Genomic DNA, 26,286 nt, shown 5'->3' with positions numbered 1-26,286 from the left:
ACTAAACCCATTAGCCAATTAAATATTATCATATAAATTAAATAATTATTGGCTTCTGGTTCATGGTTTCATGTTACAACGCAATGAATGTTTACCCAGAAAATTTCTCTAATTAATCATTTTAAAATGGTGTTAACTTATATGAAAATTAATAAATACAAATTTTCAATTTAAAGTATTGGATACAATATTTATCAGGTAAGATCTTAAATCAGAATATATTTCATTTTAATTAGGAAAAAAACAGAAAGAAAAACAACATAAAATTGCATATAGTGCAACTGTATATAATGGTTCTCATAAAATGTTTCAAAGAGAATTTATTGATGTAATTAATAATTAATTGGGAAGTTCTAGTAATAAGTGAACACTGTTGAGTCATTTCCCATTTGGCTATCAAAATGTGAGATAAACTCCTTGCAAAAATAAATGTGGCGGCATTATCGTTTTCAGTAAGTTAAGTTTACGTAATTCTGTTTATCAAAAATTTATTGTTTCAAATCTTTTGTACAACTCTAGAAGTATGTTTTGAATATGTTTCTTAAATATTGAAAAATATTCATTATAATACAGAATTAAATTAAGTATTAATTAAAATACATCACAGATCATTTTATCTTATTCTATAACTATTATATTAGTAGTTTCTACCTGTGAATTTTATTTGTATTGATTCTGAGGTTTTCTCCTATAACTAAAATTAAAGCTAATTATATATAATTATTTACTAAGAAGATAAAGTCATTAAGTAAATGTTGTGTATTTATTTGAATTATTATGAACTTAGATCTCATAATTAAAGATTTATTTAATTTCATAACAAATTTATGTAAAAAATAAATTATAAAGAAATTGAATAATCTATTGCTTTTAGCCCTTNAAATTTTTAAACAGCTTAACTTGAATAGTGACAAAATTATCAATGTAATTTTGTATGACAATACAGAATGGGAAATGGTTTAAAAATTTAAGATGATTATAATCCTTTATTAATCATGAATGGAAAATTAAAAATTATGGGAAAAAGTGTAATAATCTTATAATTTACCAAAAATATAATCTTATATTTTTGGTAAATTTTTTTGTTTAATATAAAAGCAAGTGTTTCAAATGCAACTGAAATATTTTAAAGTGTACTTTACTATTTACTTTCATTATATATTACTTTTGAAAGATAGAAAACTGAACAATCACTGTAATTTATCAGACTATTTTTTGCTACTATTAATGATTAGATATTAAGTAATTTGGTATTTAATTTGGTACCAAATTACTTAATATCTAATTATTAATAGCGGCAAAAAATGACCCGATTAATTATGGCAATCATTTGGTTTATTATTAATACATTGGGCTTAGTGATGTTTATATATACAGTAGATAGAAAACTGTTTTATATATATGTATAGGCTAACTTTTATCAATTTTTTATAATGATATTTGTTTGTAAAATATCTGATATTATATCAAAAATATTCAGACAAATAAATTTTGAACATCCATTAGGCCTAATAGGTTGTATAATTTCAAATGTACTGTACTTTCATATAAGAAAGAGTGGTTAACAAATGAAAAACATTCATATAAAAATGAGTCCATGTTTAGAATTTAAAAGTACAGCTATATGAAGTATTGTTAAAACTTTACATTTCTATATCAATGATTGGTTTAAGTATAAAAAAAATGCGAAACAATTATTGAATATGGATGATTTAGTTTGATTGGATCAATTTTATTATAGTCAATCATGTTATAATATAATTGGTTAGAAAGATTTTTAACAATCATTCTGATTATTTATTTTTGTTTCATTAATTGTTGTTAGAAAATACACAGTTTCAACTATATTTAACCTAAACTTACTTTTTTAAAACTCAGTTGGAAAACTTTTATAAATTTTTTATTTGATATTTTATATCACNATCTGATATTATATCAAAAATATTCAGACAAATAAATTTTGAACATCCATTAGGCCTAATAGGTTGTATAATTTCAAATGTACTGTACTTTCATATAAGAAAGAGTGGTTAACAAATGAAAAACATTCATATAAAAATGAGTCCATGTTTAGAATTTAAAAGTACAGCTATATGAAGTATTGTTAAAACTTTACATTTCTATATCAATGATTGGTTTAAGTATAAAAAAAATGCGAAACAATTATTGAATATGGATGATTTAGTTTGATTGGATCAATTTTATTATAGTCAATCATGTTATAATATAATTGGTTAGAAAGATTTTTAACAATCATTCTGATTATTTATTTTTGTTTCATTAATTGTTGTTAGAAAATACACAGTTTCAACTATATTTAACCTAAACTTACTTTTTTAAAACTCAGTTGGAAAACTTTTATAAATTTTTTATTTGATATTTTATATCACTTCTTAATTTTATTGAATACATTTATATTTTACTCTGTAGACTTCTATTACCTAAATAAATATGTTTGGAAATTATCAACATGTTTTCTATAGTGGCGTGCCATCATTGGAAGCGCTGTTTCCCTTGTATTTTCTAAAAAAATAAATACATATTGTGCCATTATTTTCATATCTTAACATATTTTGGATTAATTAAAATTAATATTTTATTATAATCGCATTATGTATCTTATTACAAATTTCTATACTACACATGAAAAAACTGATAAGATTGCTATTGTATACTCGAATATCAGTGGCGGAATGGAAGCGTTGTATTGCCGAAACTGGGTCAGCTTCCAAACAGCCAGATTATACGCATTCGTGCATGTGCTTTACAGTGCACCAATCTCACGTGGTTTAGCTGGTGGAAGCTATACACATATAATGCTTCCAATGATTCTATCCCGGACCGGTTCTGGGCTGTTAGCCACCTGTCTGCTAGATATTTGGCCGCCCTCGCCCGATTATATGAATCTCGAGTAGATTTATAACTTAACCCAACCAATAGAAATTTACTGGTATGTTTTTATGATAGTTCTGTTTAGTTGACATGAGTTTTAAAAAATCCATTAAAATATTTGATATTTTTATTCTGCTCTCCCATCTTATATTACTTACGGATTTCAATGTTAAACCAGTGATATTACGATTTCATATGTCCCATCTATAAGGGGATGTAGAAAAAAACGTGTACAATTCTTGTACAATGTTAAAAAATTAACTGTTTGGTAGCATCATTTACAACTAAATTTAATGAATGAGGGAGATGCACAAGATACAGAAAAAGCTCTAGAATTTATTTTTCTTAAATTTACGATTTATGTATCTGTTGTCATAAAAATTTGTCTTTCCACTTTTTTCCGAGACTGCAAATATTTGAGTACAAAGTAACTGGTTTCAACTTATTTCTACTTAAGTAGTAGTTAAATAATTAAGAGATTAGGGAATTGGGAACATAAATAAAATCCTGCTGAAAGAACAGGAATTTTACTTAAACAAAAGCTTAGCCAAACCAATCTCTAGCCAAGTACAGTGGGGACTGATTTATTCGTAATATTAGATGTAATAAAGACAGACATTTTTCTGGTTCAACGAGAGTGACGAAAAGTTATAAATTTTGGAAATTTCTTTGGACATTTGGTCCTAAAATGAATTAGTTAGAAAACAAATGGCTATTAAGTTTAACATATTTAGATTTTTACAGCTATGGTGAAAAATGTTTAAAATCTACAACAACCCTGTCGCGTCCTTTGAGGTATATTAGTGATGCGACAAAAGAGGTATTTGACCTTGACCAGTATCGGCATCCTGGGGATTTGGCAGTCTGTGTGTATGCACGCACTGCAGCCGTCTCTGATTCCATCCATTAGGCACTCTTAGGGAGCTATTTGACTAAGTGAATTGTTTTAAGATTTAAAAAGTAAAGAATATGTTATGTTATTTTTATGTATGTTTCTTTACAAAATTATATTTAATTATAATTTTTTTAAAAGTATATTTATGCAATTCAAGAATATTTTGTACCAGGTATGTATATCCATCACACATTTTATTTCACTAAGTAAGTTTTTATTATTTTATTTTTTAATTGTAGCCCTTATATCATGGTTAGCAATTCAGAATGTAATTGTGATATTAAAAATACATTTAGAGAAGTCTACGGGTTTTACTGGCTTATCGGACAAATGAATACGAATGGACCTTAGACCATCACTGACACACAATTGATTGCCCCTAGAAGTCGGCTTCTTACAGAAACAGCTTCCCTATCATCAAATGTCACGGCATGCCACTGGTTTTCTAACATTTTTTTTTTTTTTTTTGTATATACATTTCTTAGTATATTGCAAACATAAAATAAAGTACACAAGAAACATTTCTTTTTCCAGACAAATATATATATAAAGAACAAATTTTTTTTAACCTAATTTATAGGTCTACATCAGGTTCACTTACATTCTAAATAAAAATTCTTTTTGGAATTTCAAATTCAAATTAATTTTTCAAAATATATGAAATATATAAAGAAACATTTGTTGAATCAAAAAGTGCTGTACTTTCATTATTGTTAAAGAATTATACTGTATACATATATATACAAAAATATACAATTATCTACAAACAAATAACTGTATTCTTTAAATTTCAAGCAAGTAAATTTTAAAATGTAAGTGAACCAAATCTTCTGACAAGCATGTTTGGATTCTACACTTTTCACTCATTTAATCAAATTATTTATTAAAATAATTTTGAATGAGTTCAGATGGATCAAATCATACTGAAATACTTCTCAATAAAGTCACTTTTATTTCCTATATATTGATGTTGAATTTTTTTTATGAATCTAATCAAGTACTAGTCTACTTTATATTGATTGATTGCAACTATTATATACATATAATTTGTATATTAATTTATTAAAATTTATTATTACAAGTAATGTAACTTTTGTATGAAAACTGATATTTTGGTAGATCTAAAATATCTTTAAATGTTAAAATGATATTTCAACAGTTTATTTTTTATAGATAAAAATTTACAATTTGTTTGCAGAATAAAAATGTATAGGTATAGATTAAATTCACCTAAAACATGAATAGTAACAATATAATGTTATCAGGATCAGGAAAAAATTCTATAGTAATTTAGTATGAAGAGTAGTCTACTATATCATATGAATCATACATAACAATTTCTAAATGATTTTTTTTTTAAACTGTTATATTTATTTTTCTCTTTTAATTCCAGTTATCTCAGCAGGTTACCATTCAGCATTTATTAACTTTTTAAATTTTAAATAAATATGAAATGTAATTTATGAGTCTATGAAATTTATTTTTATAAGAAACACATTGTTAAATATGTAAGTAAAAATATTTTACATCATTTTGGAAAAAATAAATTTCCTGTTTTCATATGTTTAACTATTTTTTTATTTATTTTATTAACAGTTTCTTTATTTAAATTTTAAAAATACTTCTAAAGTAACAAATATATTTGTTAAAAAACAAAATGCATTTTAAATAAATTTACACTCTCTGTTTCTATGTGATATGATTATATCATTATTGATAAATTAAATTGAAATTTAAATAAACATTTTTTAATCTGTAGATAAAATTACTAATAATTATTTATAACTTTACTGTAATTTCAGTTAGAATTTTTTTACTGAGATACTAAGTCACTGATGACAGGAAGTTTTAAAACATAATTATCAGAAATAAATACAGTATTACAGATTCATTGTTGATAGGACATACATAAAGAAATTATTTGTAAAGAATATACTGTTGTAATAGAATATAATAATGTAAAATAAGCTATAGAAAATTTCATTCTATTGCATTGATTAAAAAATTATAAGGATAAGATACTAAAAAATTATTAGTTCAAATAAAATTGTTAATTAAATATTATTTTTTTATTTAATAATAATTTTTTTAGTTTATGCAGTAGTAATAATAGAAGACAATATTTAAAGTGTTGTGAATTAATAAAATAATGTGCAACTGTTTTTAATCTTATGTTGTATACAAAACTGCATCTACTGTTTTGTATTTATTTAATGCTTTTAAAATAAACTACTTGATAATCTATTTTATCATCTTACTTTAGGATACCAGATTATAAAGTTATTTATTACATGTATCATTTAAAATTTTATAATAAAGCCAACCACTGTTGTATGCCATAGGGCTATATTAATAGCCCTATAGTGTAGGACAGTGATTGTCCTTATTATTATAATGTATCAGGTTTTTGTAGAGTTGTTTGTTTATAAAATTTTATCTAATATGTCCTGAATCAGTGTTTTTAGATAATTATCTAACCTGGCTGAAATATGTGTTTATATCCAATTTGATGCTTTTCATATATTTATTTGTCGAAACCGTGTCTTCTTCTTCTTGTTTCTTCTAATTCTATGTTTGCTAATTCTAATTCTAATTCTATATTCACTTTTCATATAATTAAGTTATTATGAAATATTGATATATTAGCAATATAACTTGAGCACAATTTATTGCCGATTCTTGAAAATCTGGACCAGTGATGATGAGCCTGTGACTTGCAGGTCATGCATTGTCATGACCTGCAAGTCACAGAATGATTTTAAGGTACCCACAAGATGACATTAAGGTACACCACAACACATTGCATGTTTATAAATTATAAAAAAGTATTTGATAGTTTTCTTTATAATCACTTTTTTATTATTATCTTTACACATACATAGAGTGTATTGTTATTTTTGTCATATACATTAATAAGTTAAATAAAGTAAATTTTTTATAAGCATTTTTTTTATTATTTTTAATTGCTGAAATTAAATATTTGACCCATGATTTAGAGTTAATAATTTTGAATTTAATTTTGACCTACCTTCAGAAAAACATTTGTTATCACTGATCTAGAACAGCAGTCCCCAACCTTTTTATCGCCATGGACCTGGCAACGTTTGATAACTTCACCGCGGCCCACTGAAGGGGGACGTTGATTATTCATATTTTAGATTGATTAAATTTAATAATTTTAATTTAACTGTATTTAAACATGCCTTCAAAATAAAATACAGTTACACCAAAAAAATGAATATAATGTGATTTAAGATTTTAACTCACTAAAACGCTAAATTAATGAGAACCCTGAGCTTGTTTCTTTGCAACGAGACAGTTCCATCTGGGGGTAATAGGAGACAATGACACCCGAAGTGTGTTTCTTATGTCCAGATTATTCCGTTGTTCAGTTGTCTATTAAAATTCGCACAAACCCGAGACAAATACACCATAGTAAATAAAATGGAAATAATTTAATGTTCCTTGGGCGGCCCGGTACCATTTGATCCACGGACCGGTACCGGTCCGCGGCCCGGGGGTTGGGGACCACTGATCTAGAATACTGATTAATAATTCATTATATATGTTATGGCTAAATCAGATAAAGCCAGGATTGACCATATAATGCTAGCATTATCCAAATCTTTTGTTTAAAGCAAATATCAATTTATTAATTTTGAACTTTATCCATATAAAGTGTGTTTTATTTAAGTCTCGTGTGGATAGGGTTGACATTATCTAAAAATGAATAGGTGAAGCATAAAGAAAACATAAGATTTGGGCTTTATTAATTTCATTTTGAATAAAGAGAGGAGACAATTTAGAGATTCACTTTAGTCATATAATATGAAATCTATCCAATGCAAGTTGGATGGATAAAGAAGATTTTGTATTAAAAAAAGGAAAGAAAATTCAAACTGAAAAAACATATAAATAATAATAACATAGATAACATTTGCTTTATCCCAATATAGCCTGATGATACACACCATACCAATAACAGATGAGATATTTGGAAAGGATTTAATATACATAGGAGCTACAAACAGGGCTTTTAACAGCAGGATTAAAGAACACAGATATGATATTGAGAAAGGAAAACAAACAACTATGCTTTCTATTTATGCCTCTAAACCAGGAATTAAAGCTAAACAAGAGCAAGCAGCATTGATTAAGAAGTGTTTTAATAAAGAAACTAAATTTTTGAAGATATTACAGATATTTAAAACAGCCTTCAAAAAGGAGTACATTAATATAAAGGAGATTCATTATCAAGTGCTAGGAAAGCTTTTTATGATAATCCAAGGGAAAATAGTTTATAACAACTCTATTGATGGGGTATGAATATAAAATTATGTAGAATATATTAGTTGTAAAGTTTAATTTGATAAATTAAAATTGTATTAATTTCAAAAATAATTTAAATTTTGAATTGAGTTAAAATGTAGAAAGCTATAAAATGAGCATTCTAAATGGAACACATATAACTGACCTGAAGCAAGACAGTCAAGCTGTTTGAAAAGTTTGTCATTTGTAATGTACTACTGGAATAAAGCAAAGGCTATCTATTATTATTTGAAATTTTGTTTTCTTAAATCAACTAAAATTTAATATTTCTTTATTGCAAAAAAAAATTGAAGTAAACAAAAAACTGTTGTTTTTTCATCAAAATATCATCAGATTTAGCTAAAAACAAATTGTAGATTTAAAGCTAAAAATGGTTCATGTGTAAGTTTTTATTTTCTCAATTCTAAGTATCAGATACACTCAATAATCAGAGGGTATTCAAATATTACAATGCTTTAAGTTCCCGTTACAATCAATTGTTTCATCTTTTTGTGACAATTATGTATTAGTCTAATCTGTAAATTTTCTTACAAGGCAATCTTACCATCAGTAGAAAATTGAAAAATACAGGAGAGAGGAGACACTATAATGGGAGAAGTTCCTTAAATTTTCATGTCACATAAGTGCTGTCTTCACCTGGTCATCTTGTCAATTGGAGCAGTCCATTGACTCTTGTAACTCTTCCTTTGCACAGTCATATCGTCACTAGTTGCCTTCATGTTCTTCCCATAATGGCAACTGTTAAGTCCAATATACAATTAAACAAAATTGTAACACGTGTCAGGTGTGTGTATGTTATTGAGCGTTGATGTACAGTCCACAGAATGGTCACCCATGTCAGGTAATTGTATCCCTAAGAATGTGGGGTGAGATTGTCCTGCCCAGAGAGAAATTGTGTGCTTCCTTTTGGTGTGTCAAGTCAGTGCTGACCAGAGTGGGTAGCTGTGTGACTGGTCAAGAACCAGTGTTGTGATTATAAATTAATTGTCGGATGCCTGAGTGTTGCTTGCTTGTGGAGTGCCAGAGTGTTACTTGCTTGTTTGAGAAATTAAAGTTCAAATTGTGTTGTTATGTTTTAATTAATTGATTAAAGGATCTGTGTACTGTTTTTAGACCATGTAAACGGGAACATTTTACATCACATTTTTTACAGCACCAAAAATAAAAGAGGATCACTCTCTCAACCACGAGTTAGTATATATTCTCTCCTGCTTCCCACTGTTGTTCCTGGATTTGTTGCCCCCTTCAGGCAATAACGGGTAATGAAACATACTAGAAGCTTATAAACAAAGGCTTAGTAACAGATAATTTAATTTTATGTATAAAAATGACAAGTAATTGTCACAGAAGTATGTTTAAATTAACAAAAAAGTAGTACTTAGATTTACAGAATACCAATATGTACATAGATTTTTAAATATCAATAGCAAACACCAGAAGGTTGATCATAGTCATAAATAAAATTAAAAGTAATAAAAGATCCTCTGACGAAGCTTTAATTTTGTTGCATTTTTATGGCACTTACTTGTTAGCCTCAAATAAACATAGTATTACAATACAGTATTTTTACGTTATCTTGTCTTAAAAGCTCTTTCACACACACATCTATTTTTAATCATTATATATCTATCTTTAATTGCATTTATTAATATAATGTAGTCTTGTAGTTTGCAAATGTTTTTAAGAAATTTATCATAGGCTTGAAAAAAAAATAGCAAATTGAAAAATTTGTTGCCTTATCACCAATTGACATGAAATTTGGCGATAAATTGCCAATTTTAGCAATTCCAAAATTCCAATTAGCAAAATGGCCCATTCCCATTTTGCACATGGTATTAAAAAAACAAAATATTTATGCATATAAAAAAACTCTCTTATATTTATCTCTATTCAAACAATAGTAGACAGACTCCATATTATTCAGGTAAACCCAAATTTTACATTTTGTTCTTGCTCCATTTATTCACTTTTTGGATAATGTCAGCTTTAATCAGCTTTATCCACATGTGATGTAGATAAAACACACTTTATATGGATAAAGTTTAAAATTAATGGATTGTTATTTGCTTTACCCAAAAGACTTGGATAAAGTTAGCATTATTTGGTTATTCCTAGCTTTATCTGATTAATGGGCTTTAGTTACAATCTGTAGTGTACATACTAGTGTCCAAAATTAAAGCAATAAATACAAAACTTGTGTAAATCAACACCATGAAACACGAGTAGCTGAAACTTTTCATATGTAAATTAACAAAGTGCCATACTATCATGCAAGTGAGACACATTAGCAGTGTGTTCATGTGACATGTAATGCACTGTATATACAACAAAATCATTTCTTGACAAACGTTCATCTGCTAGGACCACTAACAGTGAAGAAGTGTTCATGATACATCAGTAGCTTATTAGACATCTCTCAGAGAAAACATTTGGATGACTTATTGAAGTGGAGGGCTGTTCATTTGTGCATTTTTGTCATGTGCATTAGTGTGTGTTACTTTAATTTTGGACACAAGTGTCTATTTTGTTTTTAATTAATTTTGCATATTAATCTGAAATTTATTTGCAAAATTATATTTGTTGTATTACATACCATATTAACCTTTATTATTTTTATATCTAAATATTAAATTATACAAGGTCTGTTCAAAAAGTATCGGACCTTTGGTCGGCAAAAATAAATTTATTGACTTTGAGGTACAAAACCCTAATCCCCTTCAAAGTAGTCTCCTTGGTAATGTATACACTTCTCCCAGCGTTCCTGCCATTGCTGGAAACACTGCTGGAACGCATCTTTTGGAATGGNCTAAACACTTGATCTCTATAAAAGAACCCAAACGATCAAGATGGGTAATGAAAACATCAAGGTTGAAAAACAGCTCCAATACCTTGTGGTGATGTTAGACAATAGACTAACTTGGCTCCCTCATATCATAACTGTAAGAAATAGATGTGTAAATATGTTTAATTCCCTTGCAAGGGTAGCCAAGTCTACTTGGGCCTGAGCAGAGAGTCCATGGAAATTATATATAAGGGAGCGTTCATACCGAGACTGACTTATACAACAGCTGCCTGGTATCCTGCAACTGAAAAGAAAGTAATACAAAAGAAACTTCATAGTGAACAAAGATGTGTGCTTCTACAATTAACAAAAGCATTTCAAACTACATCCACTGATGCACTTCAGGTCTACCACCATCTGAAGTGCATCAGTATACCACCAATTGATCTAATACTAAAAGGCAACCCTCTACTTCTGTAGAAAGGGGTGTAATATTCAGACAGCAGGAAGAGAATACACAGAGGCGAATATAGACATAAAACCAAGCTCAGTAATGTTATTGATGACATACAAACATAAAGCCATAATAATAGCAGATGATGAGGAAGAAGGCAAAATAGAAATCTTCACAGATGGCTCGAAGGTAGACGGATGCATTGGTGCTGCCTTTACAGCAATATATGAAGGCAGAGAAGTATACAAGGTGTATCAGAATAATGTTTTAAAAATTTGGGGATTGTAGAGGATGAATTTTTGAACGTTTTGATATAAGGAACCTATAGCCAGAAATTTGAACTAAAGTGTCTACAGCAGTAGTAAGTGCTTGACCGCCCTTCAGTTTAGTAGCTACCCTTCTGTCCATTGACGTCATATCATTGCTGCGAATGGAAGACTGTAAACACACAACTACAGTGGTCTAACTGAGCCTGTGTACAGGACGTTGTGTACTTAGTGCTTGTTGTCCTTCAGGTTACCTCTTGCATCCACTGGTGCTGTGCTGTAAACACACAACTAGTCAATGTGAGTCCCTTGTGTACGCAACACCTGTAGGAAGAGTTCATGAGCTTATAGAGCACATCTTTACAGCATTTAATACCATCAGAGGGGAGCGTAGCATCTTACAGAGGGTCGGACAAAACATGGTTTGTCATTGCACATTATGTAAAGAAGTTGGTGGTCGTCATATTGAACATTTACTCTAAAGTAGTGCAACCACTGATTCGATGTACAGTACAGTTTGATTGTACTCTACTGTTTTGTCAATAAAACTTGTCATAAATACTGTATTCTGCTGTTTCATTCAGCATTCTGACCGCATAGAACGTGCAAAGTGCTTGTAGAAACTTTATATCACATTTCTGGCTATAGGTTCTTTATATCAAAACATTCAAAAGTTCATCCTCTACAATCCCCCAAATTTTTAAAATGTCATTCTGATACACTGTGTATATAAATAAAACAAATTGTGGCTTCTTCAAAATAAATTATCTGCAAATTTAAACATACAATTTATTAACTAATCTTTAATTAAATATTATGGAGTAAATCAACATACTCTACAGATGTCAGATAAGCTTTATTTATTTTAAGATGTGTAAAAAATTATAAATTAAACAGATAACATTTGAACTTTGCACTGAATTTTATTGTAATAAGTAAAATTTCTTTTACTTATTCAAATGTCTTCTTGAATGATAGTTCAGATTATTATATTGCTAAGTCAAAAATTTTTATGGTTGTAGATTCTAAAATATTAAATATATTGTGGACATTTATTTATATAAATTTTTATACTAGTTACTTGTTTTTACTTGAGAGCTGTTTAATATTCTATTTTTAATTAAAACATTATTATTTATATAGGATCTGAAGATGAATTATTGGATATCTGAAAGTAATTATTCTAATTAAAATAATTTTAATCCAGGTTTCTAGAATATATAAAATAATTTACTTTCCATTTAGTTATAGTAATGATTGAGCTGTTAAAGTCTGTACTTACTAATTTTTTTATCATTATTATTATAACTTGATTATGTTGAATTTAATTATTTATTTTTTATTTAGCATGAAATTTGCAATTTTATTTAAATTTATATTCTAAATTATCAACTATGTAATTTAAACTGCATTTTATGTAAGATATATTTTTTCGTATATGTAAATATACTATTTTGCAATATTTATTAATTAATATGTTATTATTATTCTTCAAAGCTGGAAGTGCTGTACAATTTGACGATAAACTGACCTTTCATTATATTTCTAGCAATGCTGTCAATATAAACAAAAATCAAATGTTTTCAGCCATGTTCAGAGGCCAGCATCAGGCTTCTATAGAAGATTTTTAGTAGAAGTTTTGGAATTCAAGATGATTTTTGAAANCCGATGATTTTTAGAAAAAAAAAAAAAAACAATTTTTTTCAAAAATTATTAACCTAAAATTTTTCAATTGTTGGTCATAATGAAAGGTCAGTTTATTATTAAGTTCTAATAAATAAATTTTCACAGAATGATAATATATATATTTTTTTTATTTTTATTTTTAAGTTTTAAGAATTAGATTTTTAAAAATAGATATTTCAAAACAATATCAAAATTTTGTTTTGTCATTACTATTACTTTTAAAAAAACAAAAATCTATTGGTAACTAATAGACCAACTCATCCATTCATCATTATTAATGTAGATGAAAATATTGTAAATGTGTTTGGTAATTGTAATTTATAAATATTGAGGCTATAGAGAATTTTATAGTAGAATACTGAAAGCATTCACTAATATATATACTGAACACTAATAATGTATACTGAAGCAACACTACTGTTGACATGTATTAAAAACAAACTATGGTAGTTTAAATTCATTACTGCATTTCTATATAATGATAAATTTAAAATCATTTTATTTCTTTGACTCTTTATTTAAAGTGTAATTCTTATCATTAATTTAACAATTTTTAAATTAACAACGACAACAACAATAACACTGGAATGTGTTACAAAAAATTTTTAAATTACATACAACTCTGTTAAGCTGTGAAAGTCATAGCATAATTTGCTTGAAAGTCTACATCCTGTTAAAAAATAAAAATAATAGTAACCCAAGTAGAACAGATAACTGATCTATATAACTGATTCTATATAAACACAACTGTTATATATATAAAAAAATTATTATTTAAGAAATAATTTGCATTAAAGACTCATTCCTGATGTAATAACTTTCTGTTTTATACATTGTTTATAAATTTATTCCTCAATTAATTTTATAATTTTAATATTTTCCTTAATAATTTTCTCAATTCAATTTAAAATTAAATTAAATTGTTCTATCAAGCCACCAATAGGCATTATACTATGATTTTTCCTATTTTATGTCTCAGATTATGTTTGATTTTCTTATTGGGATTTTTAAAAGTAGAGCCTGCATAAAATTTCTATATAATGTATTAAAAACTAAATAATTTTTTGAATAATAATAAAAATACAGTATACTTAGACTCAGAACAAATATCCTGTAGGAAATATATTAATATCATTATAAATGCTTAATTTTCTGCATGATTATTAATCAAAATATACTTGAAAAATAGAGTTTATGAATACAAATAAAGTAAATAGAATAAAATTGTTAAATGTTTACAATTATCATTATATATTGAAATATATAAATTATAATTTTATGCATTACATAAAAATATCTTGAATTATTTTCTTAGCTTTGTATATTATTGTACTAAGTACCTTAATTTATATTTTTGTTAGTGAATTAATACATTTTTAAATGAAACATGTTAATAAAATTTAAGAATATTTACTTATATTAAATTTTCAACTTATATTTTCTAGTTTTATATTAACATACATTATCATTTTTGTTATCAAAACCATTTATTTGAATCCTGTCTATAACCTAGTTTTGAAATCACTGTTTAAATATAATCTCATTTTTTTTATTTTGCAAAAATAAAAAAAAAAAAGATTGTTTATTATGAATAGTTCACATAGAAATATATAAAAAGTTTTTTCTAGATAAAATCTATTTCTAAGCATATTTAAAATTTAACAATTTACAAAGAAAATTTTGAATTATGATTTATAATATCATTAATTTCTTAAAGTATTACATCTGTTAAAATTAGTACTACTTTATTGACAGATCTATCAATTTTGAAAGTTATGCAAATATTGAGAGTTTTTTATTAATATATGAAATTTATCTAGATCAAGCCTTTAATTAACTTTTTAATCTGATTTAGTCAATTTTGCAATTGAATAAACTACTATCCAATGCAGAAATTTATTAAATGCTATCTAATTTTTATATTAATTTTTTACAGCAAAATTTTTCAATATTTGCACTGTGTAAAAAATGTAATAGCTTGAATTAGATGATGTGTTAAGATAGTTAATGTAAATTTATATTGTATAGTGCAATTCTGTCATTTTATAAGTCATCAGATAAATCATGTTATATTTGAAGTAATAACTTTCCAAAAATATTTAAGAGAATAGTTAAAGCTACATATAAGACAACTGATAATCCAGTTAATATTAAATCCTAAATGACAAAAAATATCTGATTTTTACCAGATTATATTTAGATAATGCAGAAATAATTGATTCTAAGAATTTACCAAGGCAGAAAAATGTTGATTAATTAATAATAATAATAAATAATTTAGACTAGTTGATTAATAAGTTAGAAATGTCTAGAAGAAATGATTCACCTGTAAATAAATCATAGAAAGTAGGAGCATGTAAAGATAAGATAACGATTGAAATAAATTTTCCTCGATGATATATCCAAAAAGGAAGAAAATACAGCTTGTTTCAATCCTAGCTGAAAGAGCATTGTGAGAAAATTAAAAAACAATTATAAAATTCAGCTTTTAGTTCTTTTTAACTTGATAAGTTTTCTTGTGTAAATATTTACTTAATTTTTAAAATCTTTTAGCTGATTCATAGATAAAATATGTTATCCACTTTTCAATTTTGTGTTGTTTAAGAAGTTGAATATTTCAACATTTTTCTGTATTGACATTCAAATACATAATTTTACATTTAATGATGGAAAGATATTCTGCCCAGCAGCATTTCAGATGGTTTTTTTTTTTTTTTTGTTCTTTGTTTTATTTTTGAAAAGGATGACATTTTCTCCTGCATAATTGAGAGTTTACTGTGCATTGAAAATATCATATTTTTCAAACTATTTTTGAAGTTGATCATCATTTTGGGAAAATGAGAGAAGAATTTCTTTTAGAAGTGGTGAACTTAAATGTGGGATAGTTCTAAAAAAGTATTTAATGTAAACTACACATCTATGAGTATGTCACCTGTAAATGAAATTCAAATGTTGCAGTTAAAATTTTCCCAGTGAGATGGAAAAGATATATGAAAGCAGAAATCTGAAAAAAGAATAAAAAATTCTCCAAAAAGAAGAAAATACAAGTTTGTGGTTAGTTAACAGACTGATTGAGACAATTTGTATATCTTTGTACTGGTTTCAAAACTAAAAGCATTTTGTATCCATCTGTTTTAAAATAAAAATTATTTTTTACTACAGTTTTTTAACCAAATGATTTGCCAGATTTTTTTATTAGGCTATATAAGGCTATCAAACAATTTGCCATATTTTTTATTACTATAGGCTGGGTGTTTTTATCAAGCTATATTAAAGCTAGCCTTAATATAGCCTGATAAAAATGCAATGAATCATCTGGTGCTACAAGTGTATTGGATTGTTTATGTTGTTAACTTTTATTTTTTTCAACTATTTTATTATGTCAAGGATATGATATCAAATTTCCTGGGCAATGCCAGCTACCTTTATTACTAGTAATATAAAAAAAGAGCTTTAAAAAATTATTGAGCGATTTATCAAGATAGAAACAATGCAAAAGATTGAATACTTAATTATTAGATGTTTTATTACTGTTTTGAAACTTTGTAGTATTACAATAAATGTTTATAAAATATGCAAAATTATAAGTAATTCAATTTGTATAATAATATATTGAATTCATATTTGATAATATTGATAATATATGCAACCATATTAACTTTAACATGTTACCAAAATGCATAATTTTAGTAGTAGGATTTATTATATAGATGGATGGAATTTCTTACATATCTAACTGTATAATTCATTATACAGTTATATATCACAAAATTTTAATTTTGTCATAATAAATATAAAACATTATTTTGATATTTGTTTTTGATGTTTAAAATAAAATTTAGTTTGAAATGTTTAAGATGATGTATAAATGACTTTTTTTAATAATAATTTATAAAATTTCAGCTTTCTTGGATAATTATATATTGCTTAAGATCAAACATATAAATAAAATATGAAAACTAATATTTAATTTTACAATACATCTTTTTTTTGCTGAGTTGTAATTTTTAAATTTTTCAATTTTGAATGAATTAACTTTTCACAAAGTTTAAGTTCATTTTGATTTGCAGTTTTGTTTTCAGGAATGATTGATTTTGCAAAATGATATCAAAGATTTTTAATTACTAGACTATTCTAAAATATCCAGTGATTAGAAAATGCATTTATTGTAACTGCATTGGATTTTGGATTTAAAACTGCATGTAATATATTGGAGCAATTGCAGGGTGACAATTTTCTTACACTAACTCAAGCATGCATGATTTTGCTTGAGTTAATGTTTTATGCTTAGGCATTATGCTTCAGATCATTACCCAGTAAAATAAATAATAATCCAAAATTTTCATTTTTTTCAGCATTTACTTTTAAATTTTGTTTTAGAATATTGAAATAGAAAATTTGAAATACTAATTTTTTCATTGCTATTTTAATAAAATTAAAATTTTTAGATTTCAAATGTTAATATAAAAAGTCAACTGAATTTTATCTGTATTTAATGGTTGGACCAAGACATTTTTAACATTAATTCTTAATTTGATTTTTTCTAAACCGTAGTTTTTCCTTCAGATTTAGAAATGTTCATTATATTATGTATATAAAGAACATTTATATATTTTATATTATATTAAGCATAAAGTACATTTTTCAAAATTAACACATTTTACTGCCAGTTATGATTTTGTATCATCTATAGGCTAGAATTTTTAGATAAATGAAGTATGTGTTATTTTTCAGATGTTATTTATCATCTGGAAGTGTGAGAAATATTTTCAAGATTACATTTTATTGCTTGATTTCTCTCTTAGGAAATATTTAATTATGGTAGTTTTCCATTATTTACTGTTTGTCTTCAGGCATGGTTCAGTTTTGTATCATCACTTATAATTCCATAAAGATTGCACAAAATGAAAAAATTTTTTTTATTCTTAATCTATGGAAAACAGTGACATATTTTATGAAAAATAGTGGCTTATTTGATGCAGTTTTGTTTTATAATGGATGACAATGAATGTGTTTGAATATGTAATTAAGCAAAACTTTTTCCTCTGTTCAGTTTGATAACATATTGTTTTTCTTAGTCATCTGATCATTATAGTTGGTTTGTTTGTTTTTTAATTCCTTTTAGGTTTTCTGAACTTACTATCTTATAATGAATTTCAAATTTAGTAAGATATGGAGCAATTATTTTCAAATTTTTTCTAAATTTCTTTTAAAGTCTTTATAAATATGTGACATATTGCTGGATTTCAATTTCATTTTATCAGCAATATGACTTTTTTCATTATATCATTTAGTTTAAATTTAACCATGAAAATATTTTTCTTAACATGTTCTNAAATAATAATCCAAAATTTTCATTTTTTTCAGCATTTACTTTTAAATTTTGTTTTAGAATATTGAAATAGAAAATTTGAAATACTAATTTTTTCATTGCTATTTTAATAAAATTAAAATTTTTAGATTTCAAATGTTAATATAAAAAGTCAACTGAATTTTATCTGTATTTAATGGTTGGACCAAGACATTTTTAACATTAATTCTTAATTTGATTTTTTCTAAACCGTAGTTTTTCCTTCAGATTTAGAAATGTTCATTATATTATGTATATAAAGAACATTTATATATTTTATATTATATTAAGCATAAAGTACATTTTTCAAAATTAACACATTTTACTGCCAGTTATGATTTTGTATCATCTATAGGCTAGAATTTTTAGATAAATGAAGTATGTGTTATTTTTCAGATGTTATTTATCATCTGGAAGTGTGAGAAATATTTTCAAGATTACATTTTATTGCTTGATTTCTCTCTTAGGAAATATTTAATTATGGTAGTTTTCCATTATTTACTGTTTGTCTTCAGGCATGGTTCAGTTTTGTATCATCACTTATAATTCCATAAAGATTGCACAAAATGAAAAAATTTTTTTTATTCTTAATCTATGGAAAACAGTGACATATTTTATGAAAAATAGTGGCTTATTTGATGCAGTTTTGTTTTATAATGGATGACAATGAATGTGTTTGAATATGTAATTAAGCAAAACTTTTTCCTCTGTTCAGTTTGATAACATATTGTTTTTCTTAGTCATCTGATCATTATAGTTGGTTTGTTTGTTTTTTAATTCCTTTTAGGTTTTCTGAACTTACTATCTTATAATGAATTTCAAATTTAGTAAGATATGGAGCAATTATTTTCAAATTTTTTCTAAATTTCTTTTAAAGTCTTTATAAATATGTGACATATTGCTGGATTTCAATTTCATTTTATCAGCAATATGACTTTTTTCATTATATCATTTAGTTTAAATTTAACCATGAAAATATTTTTCTTAACATGTTCTATTAAATGACAATTGTGATAAATTATTAATATAATTCTATAGATTAATAAATAGAAAAAACTAAAGTTGTTAAAATAATATTAAATGAAATGTTAATATAAGTTTTTAAAACGTGCTTGTAACAGGCAAAAGCTTTCTATGACAATAAATAATTTCAATTTCAAAAAAAAATGTTCTACTATTCTGTAAATATTACCTTCCTTATTATAAAAAAAAAATAGAAGTTGTTTTAAGTTAATGGATGTATTTTTAGATTTTTGGCCTAAATAACTTTTTTAATTCTCAATAACAAATAATAATTTTTATTAATAATTTACCTTAAGCAAGAGTGTTAGTTTAAATGATATTTTAAATTATTTTAATCTTATCTATTATTTTAAAAATAATAATGTAAAATTAAAATACAGTATAAACAAATATAAATAATAACTTTGTTTGTAATGTTATTTTAATTTGTGGACAACAAAGAAATCATTACAAACAAAGTTATTGTTTATATTTATCATAAAAAATTAAAATTTTATCTTTATTGTCTGTGTAGACTTAACTGATAAAATTAACCTATACATATATATAATAGATAACCTATCTACAGTATATCAATCTCATGTGTATGTGTATATTATTAATTTTTCTGCTTACATAATAATAATTTATCTAATGATACCTTGACAACATTTAACTTACATGTTATTAAAAATTAACTTGATGAATATTCTCCATTTCAAGAAACCAGATTATACTCTCAGCAGTTCCTTTAATAATTCTTTTACCAAACTTGGAATGTTTAGTGTGTCTTCATTCCAGAGCAGACTTTCTTGCTCGTTTTTAGAATGTTTAATTTTCTACTGCTTTCTAAAAATTTTTTTCAGTTTCTTAACAAAACATTATTTCTTCTGCATATAAATATATAATGTGCTTAGTCAATTGTCAAATAAATGATTGAAATAGAATGAGATTAGTCCTCTTCACATACTAGATCTATTAACAGTATTATATACTTTTTAATAAACAGGAATACTTATTTAGCACTAGAAATGAGCTTCAAATAAAACTGCTTAAGCTTGATTAGAAATAAATTATGTAAAATTTAGAATAAACATTTATAGTTGTTTATAGTTAAAAGAACTAGCCACAGTTGCCAAGCAACAGTTTGTTTTGATTTTGTATAAAAAAAATGAAGCATGTAATTTTTTTCTGTTATAATGAATATATTGTTATGTTGTTTTATATAAAGATTTTCAAAAACATTTGTACTGTATTTTTATTTTTTCCTTTGCTTCAAACATTCAAATGACATTAAAGTCATTTGAATGTTTTTTTTTTTCTTATTAGTAAAGTTAGGGTATATCAAACTTCATTAATAATACTTGTATTCATAAATTTAAGGATATGAATTTACATTTTGTAGTTCAACATTTCTAGGATACTTCCTCTAGCTTTAGAATAAATGATACCTGTCATATTTACATAAATCAGTTTCTTACAGAAACAAATGCTATCAAATTTAATTACCTTCATATTGTGTGTATATTCCATATTGTTTGAAAGTTCTTAGGATTAATTTACTATAAAGTATAGTTAACTTTATAAACATAGTGATTTTAACAAAGTTTGTATAGGTTATTGTCATTAAAACTGGAGTTTTTCTGTTCAATAATTTCTTACAAAGAAAAATACTTTAAATTGGTACAAACTATTTTTCATTTTCTTAAATTAATTTTTTTTTCATATTCTGACATAATTCATAACTTTATTTTCTGATTTTGTTTGTGTTTTATTTAATTAATTTTTTTTCTCTTGTACTGTCTTAATCCTGAGATGAATTTTGAATATAGCAAGATTGAGGATTTTTATAGCAAACTTATATAAATTTTCTATCAAAACACATGTTGGAAAGTCAATAAATTGATTGTTCATTTTAAATTTTGAAAATTATATTTAAAAATTTATCAATAGTACATCTCACATTATTAAAATATCTGTTTACTAAATATATTAAATAATATACATAAGATGACATGTGTATATGACTCTATATGTATAGCATTAAAAAATAGGATATTCATTGTTTCAACGTTATAATAAAATTTCATTAACACCTGTCAAAACTATTACATTTCAATTAAGAACCCTTTGTCTGTCATTATTTACTAAAACTATTGAATATTTAAATTTAGTAATTTAAAAACTGATGAAATTTCATTTTCTTATAATTAAAATTTGTTATAATTTGAGAAAATTCATTATTAATCTTAGAAACATTTTGGTCAATAGTCAGTAATCATGCTTGATAACAGAATAATTAGTGCAGAATAATACACTGCAATAATTTCTTTATGATTTAGTTTATTTTTTATTCAAAAGAATGGAATTTTTAAGCTTTACATATAGTTATGAGGTTATTGATTAGTTAATTTAATCTCTTATTAATTTTTTTGTTTGCATTATAACAGTTTTTAACATTATGAGATCAGTAGGTTTACCTAATAATTAAAAATATTTGCACATGTGTTTAGGTGGAAAAGTTTTGTTTTTTATTTAAAAATTACTAAAAACATGAAATTTTTAGTTAAAAATTTAGCATTTATTTAATCTAAAAAATATTATTATTCATGTATAATATTACAGAGAATAAAACATTATCAGTTTTATAATATCAATGTTTTTTAAATTAATTTATAATAATAAAAAGTGTTATTTAAAAGCAGATCAATATATCAAAGATATGACAGATCTGATATATAAAAAAATGTTTTATTGTGTACCAGTTTGTGTCCTGGATATGATTTCTTTTATATTTAATTTTTACTTTTGATATCTTGTTTGAATATTTTACGTATTTCAAAATATTTATTTCACAAAACTAGAAATAATCATATTTTAAATATCACAGCTTAATATTTTGAAAGATTTATGATGATGGAAAAATGTATTACATCATGTAGATGATTATGATATATTATGCTATAACAGTAATTTAAGTAAAATAAATGAATATTTACTGTGGTATATGTTTTTTAGTATATTATTATATTGTCTTTTATAATATAAATATTTAAAATTTTGTATTTTCATTTTGTTTGTGAGTTTGCAAAAATTGCATTTTGCTGTTTGGTCATTCTGTTTTGTGAACCTTTATGCTCCTTTAAAGCATGATTTACCTTATTATTCTGATATCTCAACTCAATGTTTATAATTTTGTTTAAAATTATAGGTAATATATCACCTAAAATATTAATAACACTTGAACAAGACAACATTGGTGTCATATTTAATATCAGATTCAACTAGGTAGATAGATACAAATAAAAAACTATTTTATTGAATAAAGTCAAATAATATTTTATTGAAACTAATATTAGAAAAATGGAGTAAATAAGATAAAAAATGTTAAGACAAATTTTTACATAAAAAATATCAAAGGAAATAGAATTAAATGTCAGAGTGAATAGCTACTGGTAAATAAAGATTGAAGTATCTATAAATTATTTTGTGATATATTTTTAATTAACTGAATAAAACTATGTTAGCATAAAACTTTGATTTGTATATAAATGTTTAATTTAGTGAATTTTAACATTCTTTACATGAATTTTTCTGCATAAAATCATAAATTATTCATAAAAAATGATTTACTGAATAGTATCAAAATTATTAATATTTGCCAATTATGTTTTCTGTAAATAATGATAAACAGGNGTCTCACAAGCCATTCAGAAGACTAGACAAGAAGTGTATCATAGTATCCAATGATTGTGTTAACTGATTCAGAATGGAGGGAGTATGCATCAAACTAGTTTTTTATTCCTTGGTTGCAGTGATTTGGTTAATTGGAGTTCAGATACTGATGTTCTATTGTTTAAAGGGTTTTTTTTAATAACATATAATATGGAATTATTTAATATTACCATTATAATTATTATTGTCAATGTGAAATATTAATTAATAATTTTACAAAATATTTATTTATTTTTTTTAATGTCTAATGTCTATGCTGTGTTTCATATTTGATTCATCCAGAAAAGAAAATTTAGGAAAAATGTTATATAATTTTTCAGATTTTGAAAAAAATGCAGATAGAAACAAATGTAAAAAGTACATTGATTTTAAAAAGAAAAGGCTCAGTTATCAAGGTGTGAACCAGCAATCTCACAAATATAAGTAAGGCACTCTCCCACTAAGCCATGCAATCTTCAATGGCATGTTCTGCAAAACTCACTTATAAGTCACTTGGAATTTTTCAACTTTGATTCTGATTTTCTCAAAAATGTTTGTGAAGCATACTTTGTTTCTTTGCTTAATAAAGGTTTATACCAAGGCTTATTTACAAAAACAAAATTATTGAAATCTGTGATGACCATGTCATGACTTTCTCATTGAGCCAGTTAGTTTCCTGACTACCTGTAGCTGTTTTTTGCAGTTGGTTTATAGTGATATTATTTTGTTATATTTAAAAGAAATTCATATCAATGAAGAGAATTATGAGTAAAATTATATTTATTGTAATTGTTAAAAAGTTTCATTAGTTTATAAAAAATTTTAATCATTGTATATGACATAGGCCTAATGCTCATTACACTGAAATTAAAAATTGTAATAAATTTGACACTTTTTTATTTCAGATTTAATTTTTTTATAGAAATCTTAAAAACTTGAGATAAGAAAAATTTTGAATTTTCCTTATTTTTATCTTTTAGTTTGTCTTTTCCTCCAGAATTTTCTAAATATAATGCAGTGTTCTCTTTAGCAATTTCACTAGTCAGGTGAATAAAAAAATACCATTAGGTGTTATAAAATTTTCTAGTGTTTGTAAATACAACTCCCCTTTCTACAAACAAACACACATATTAGTGCTTTTTGTAGAGATAAAAGGAGTTATATTCATAAATAATAGAAAAATTTTATAATAGTGCATATTATTTATTATATAAATATGTATATAAATGAGTTTCTAGAATCTAATATCATCATAATTTTAGCTAATTTTTCCACTCTATTCTATTCATGCATATTTCTTCCTTGATGCTAATTCCTCCATCATTTTTCATATTTTCTTCCCAAATATTTGTCAGTCTTCATCTCTTTGCCTTTGTAGTTTTTGTTCCATAGCTATCTTTGGCAATTTTTATTCTGTAATTCTTCTTTTTATTTTATTAATAATTGATTCCTTTATGTTAAATTATTTGTTACAGTTTTTTATTTTGATTTTGTTCATATATAATATTATGCTTGAATGTACTTAGTCTTTTTTCTTCTGCTTTTGATATTCACATTTTAGCTCCATATTATATGCTTTTATCATAGTATTGTACAGTACTGTACATATATTCCCATATATATATAGAGGAGAGAGATTTTGACCTCCATTCAGCCTTATAAATTGCTTTCTCTGTTTTATCCTGTTTTCTATCTCTCAATAATCTCTCCACATGACTTAATTTTCCACCCCTAAATATTTGTATATTTATAATGGTCACATACTATAGAAGTTGTACAGTATTAATTTTTATACTACTGTTTATATCTCTCACACAAATATGTGTTTCCCATCTTTGTAGCTAATCCTTTCACATACTTGCATTGAAGTGCATTTGAAAGAGATTGTGCAGAAGTTAATTTACAACATGGGCTAGTCTCTACAAAGTCTTTGTTGGTAACCAGTGATTCTTCTGTAGATTTGATGTCTTTATTATCCTGTTTATCAGTTTCATCTTTCTTAAAATAACTAAAGAATGTCATTTTCTGGCTTAGCTGTAAAGCATAATTTAATATATATATATATAATATCAATGATACATTAAATATGGACTAATTACTGATTTGTGTACTATTAGTGCCTAGTTCTATTTGTGGGAAATACAGTACTTATAGTACACAAAAAAATTTCCAAGCAGGAAAATGTCATATAAAGACCTAGGCAAAAAATAAATTGTGTAAGTGTGAACTTCATAAAACTGAAACAAGAAATAAAGAAAATCTTATATATATAATACAGAAGATATGAAAGCATCTTCACTTCTGCTTTTCCAACACCAGGAATTAACAGTCTTCCTTTGCAGAGATGACCTTTTATTGTAGGCTATGACTCTGTCACAATATGCAAAACAGTTAAACATGTTCACTGATGACAAGCCATAAACTCTTGTAAAAATTGTATACTTAATTTTAAAATGGCAGATGGCATATTTACAACATATATAAAATACAGAAGATACGAAAAAAGAAGTGAAGACATTTTTGTATCTTCTATATTTTATATATATTGTAAATATGCCATCTGCCATTTTAAAATTAAAGAAAATCTTATTACATTGATTCTGTTTCTTCTGTTCTGTTACATTGATTCTGTTTCTGTTTCATTGATTGATTCTGTTAAAATCTTATACATTGATTCTGTTTTCTAAAAATATGGAATGTCCAGAATAATATCTACTAATGGTGCCTACAAAAGTATTTCAGAATTCCAAAATGGATAATAGTACAGTAGAGCATTGATTATCCGAAAGAATTCCAGTCGGCAAATTTAAATTTTCGCCAGTGCTGTGGCGCTGCAATCTTTGGCTATGTCTTGGGCTACTCAAATATTTTACGTTTTTGATACTAAATTAACTTCTGAAGTATAATTTTTTATTC

General features: G+C 25.2%; 1 protein-coding gene across 6 annotated transcripts in view; it reads left to right on the top strand.

The window, feature by feature from the left end:
• Window positions 1-26,286, top strand: part of LOC111641039 — a 44,788-nt gene that overhangs the window by 740 nt on the left and 17,762 nt on the right. Inside the window, exons 1-2 of one of the 6 annotated variants that reach the window (XM_023387141.1) lie at window positions 448-452; window positions 12,762-12,792. The exons of 1 other annotated variant lie outside the window; for it this stretch is intronic. In XM_023387141.1, coding sequence (XP_023242909.1) covers window positions 12,771-12,792 — 22 coding nt within the window. In that variant the 5' untranslated portion in view covers window positions 448-452; window positions 12,762-12,770. Of the gene's footprint in view, window positions 1-58; window positions 199-270; window positions 453-12,761; window positions 12,793-23,735; window positions 23,815-26,286 lie in introns of those variants that run through there. 4 more of the 6 variants (XM_023387140.1, XM_023387144.1, XM_023387145.1 and 1 more) reach the window with 4 other exon arrangements.

This window comes from Centruroides sculpturatus, unplaced genomic scaffold, assembly GCF_000671375.1.
Source record: "Centruroides sculpturatus isolate CEXI.00-Female unplaced genomic scaffold, Cexi_2.0 scaffold1316, whole genome shotgun sequence".
Classification (NCBI taxonomy): domain Eukaryota; kingdom Metazoa; phylum Arthropoda; class Arachnida; order Scorpiones; family Buthidae; genus Centruroides; species Centruroides sculpturatus.
Note: the sequence above shows the minus strand (reverse complement) of the source record. Positions and strands in the feature narration are given on the sequence as shown.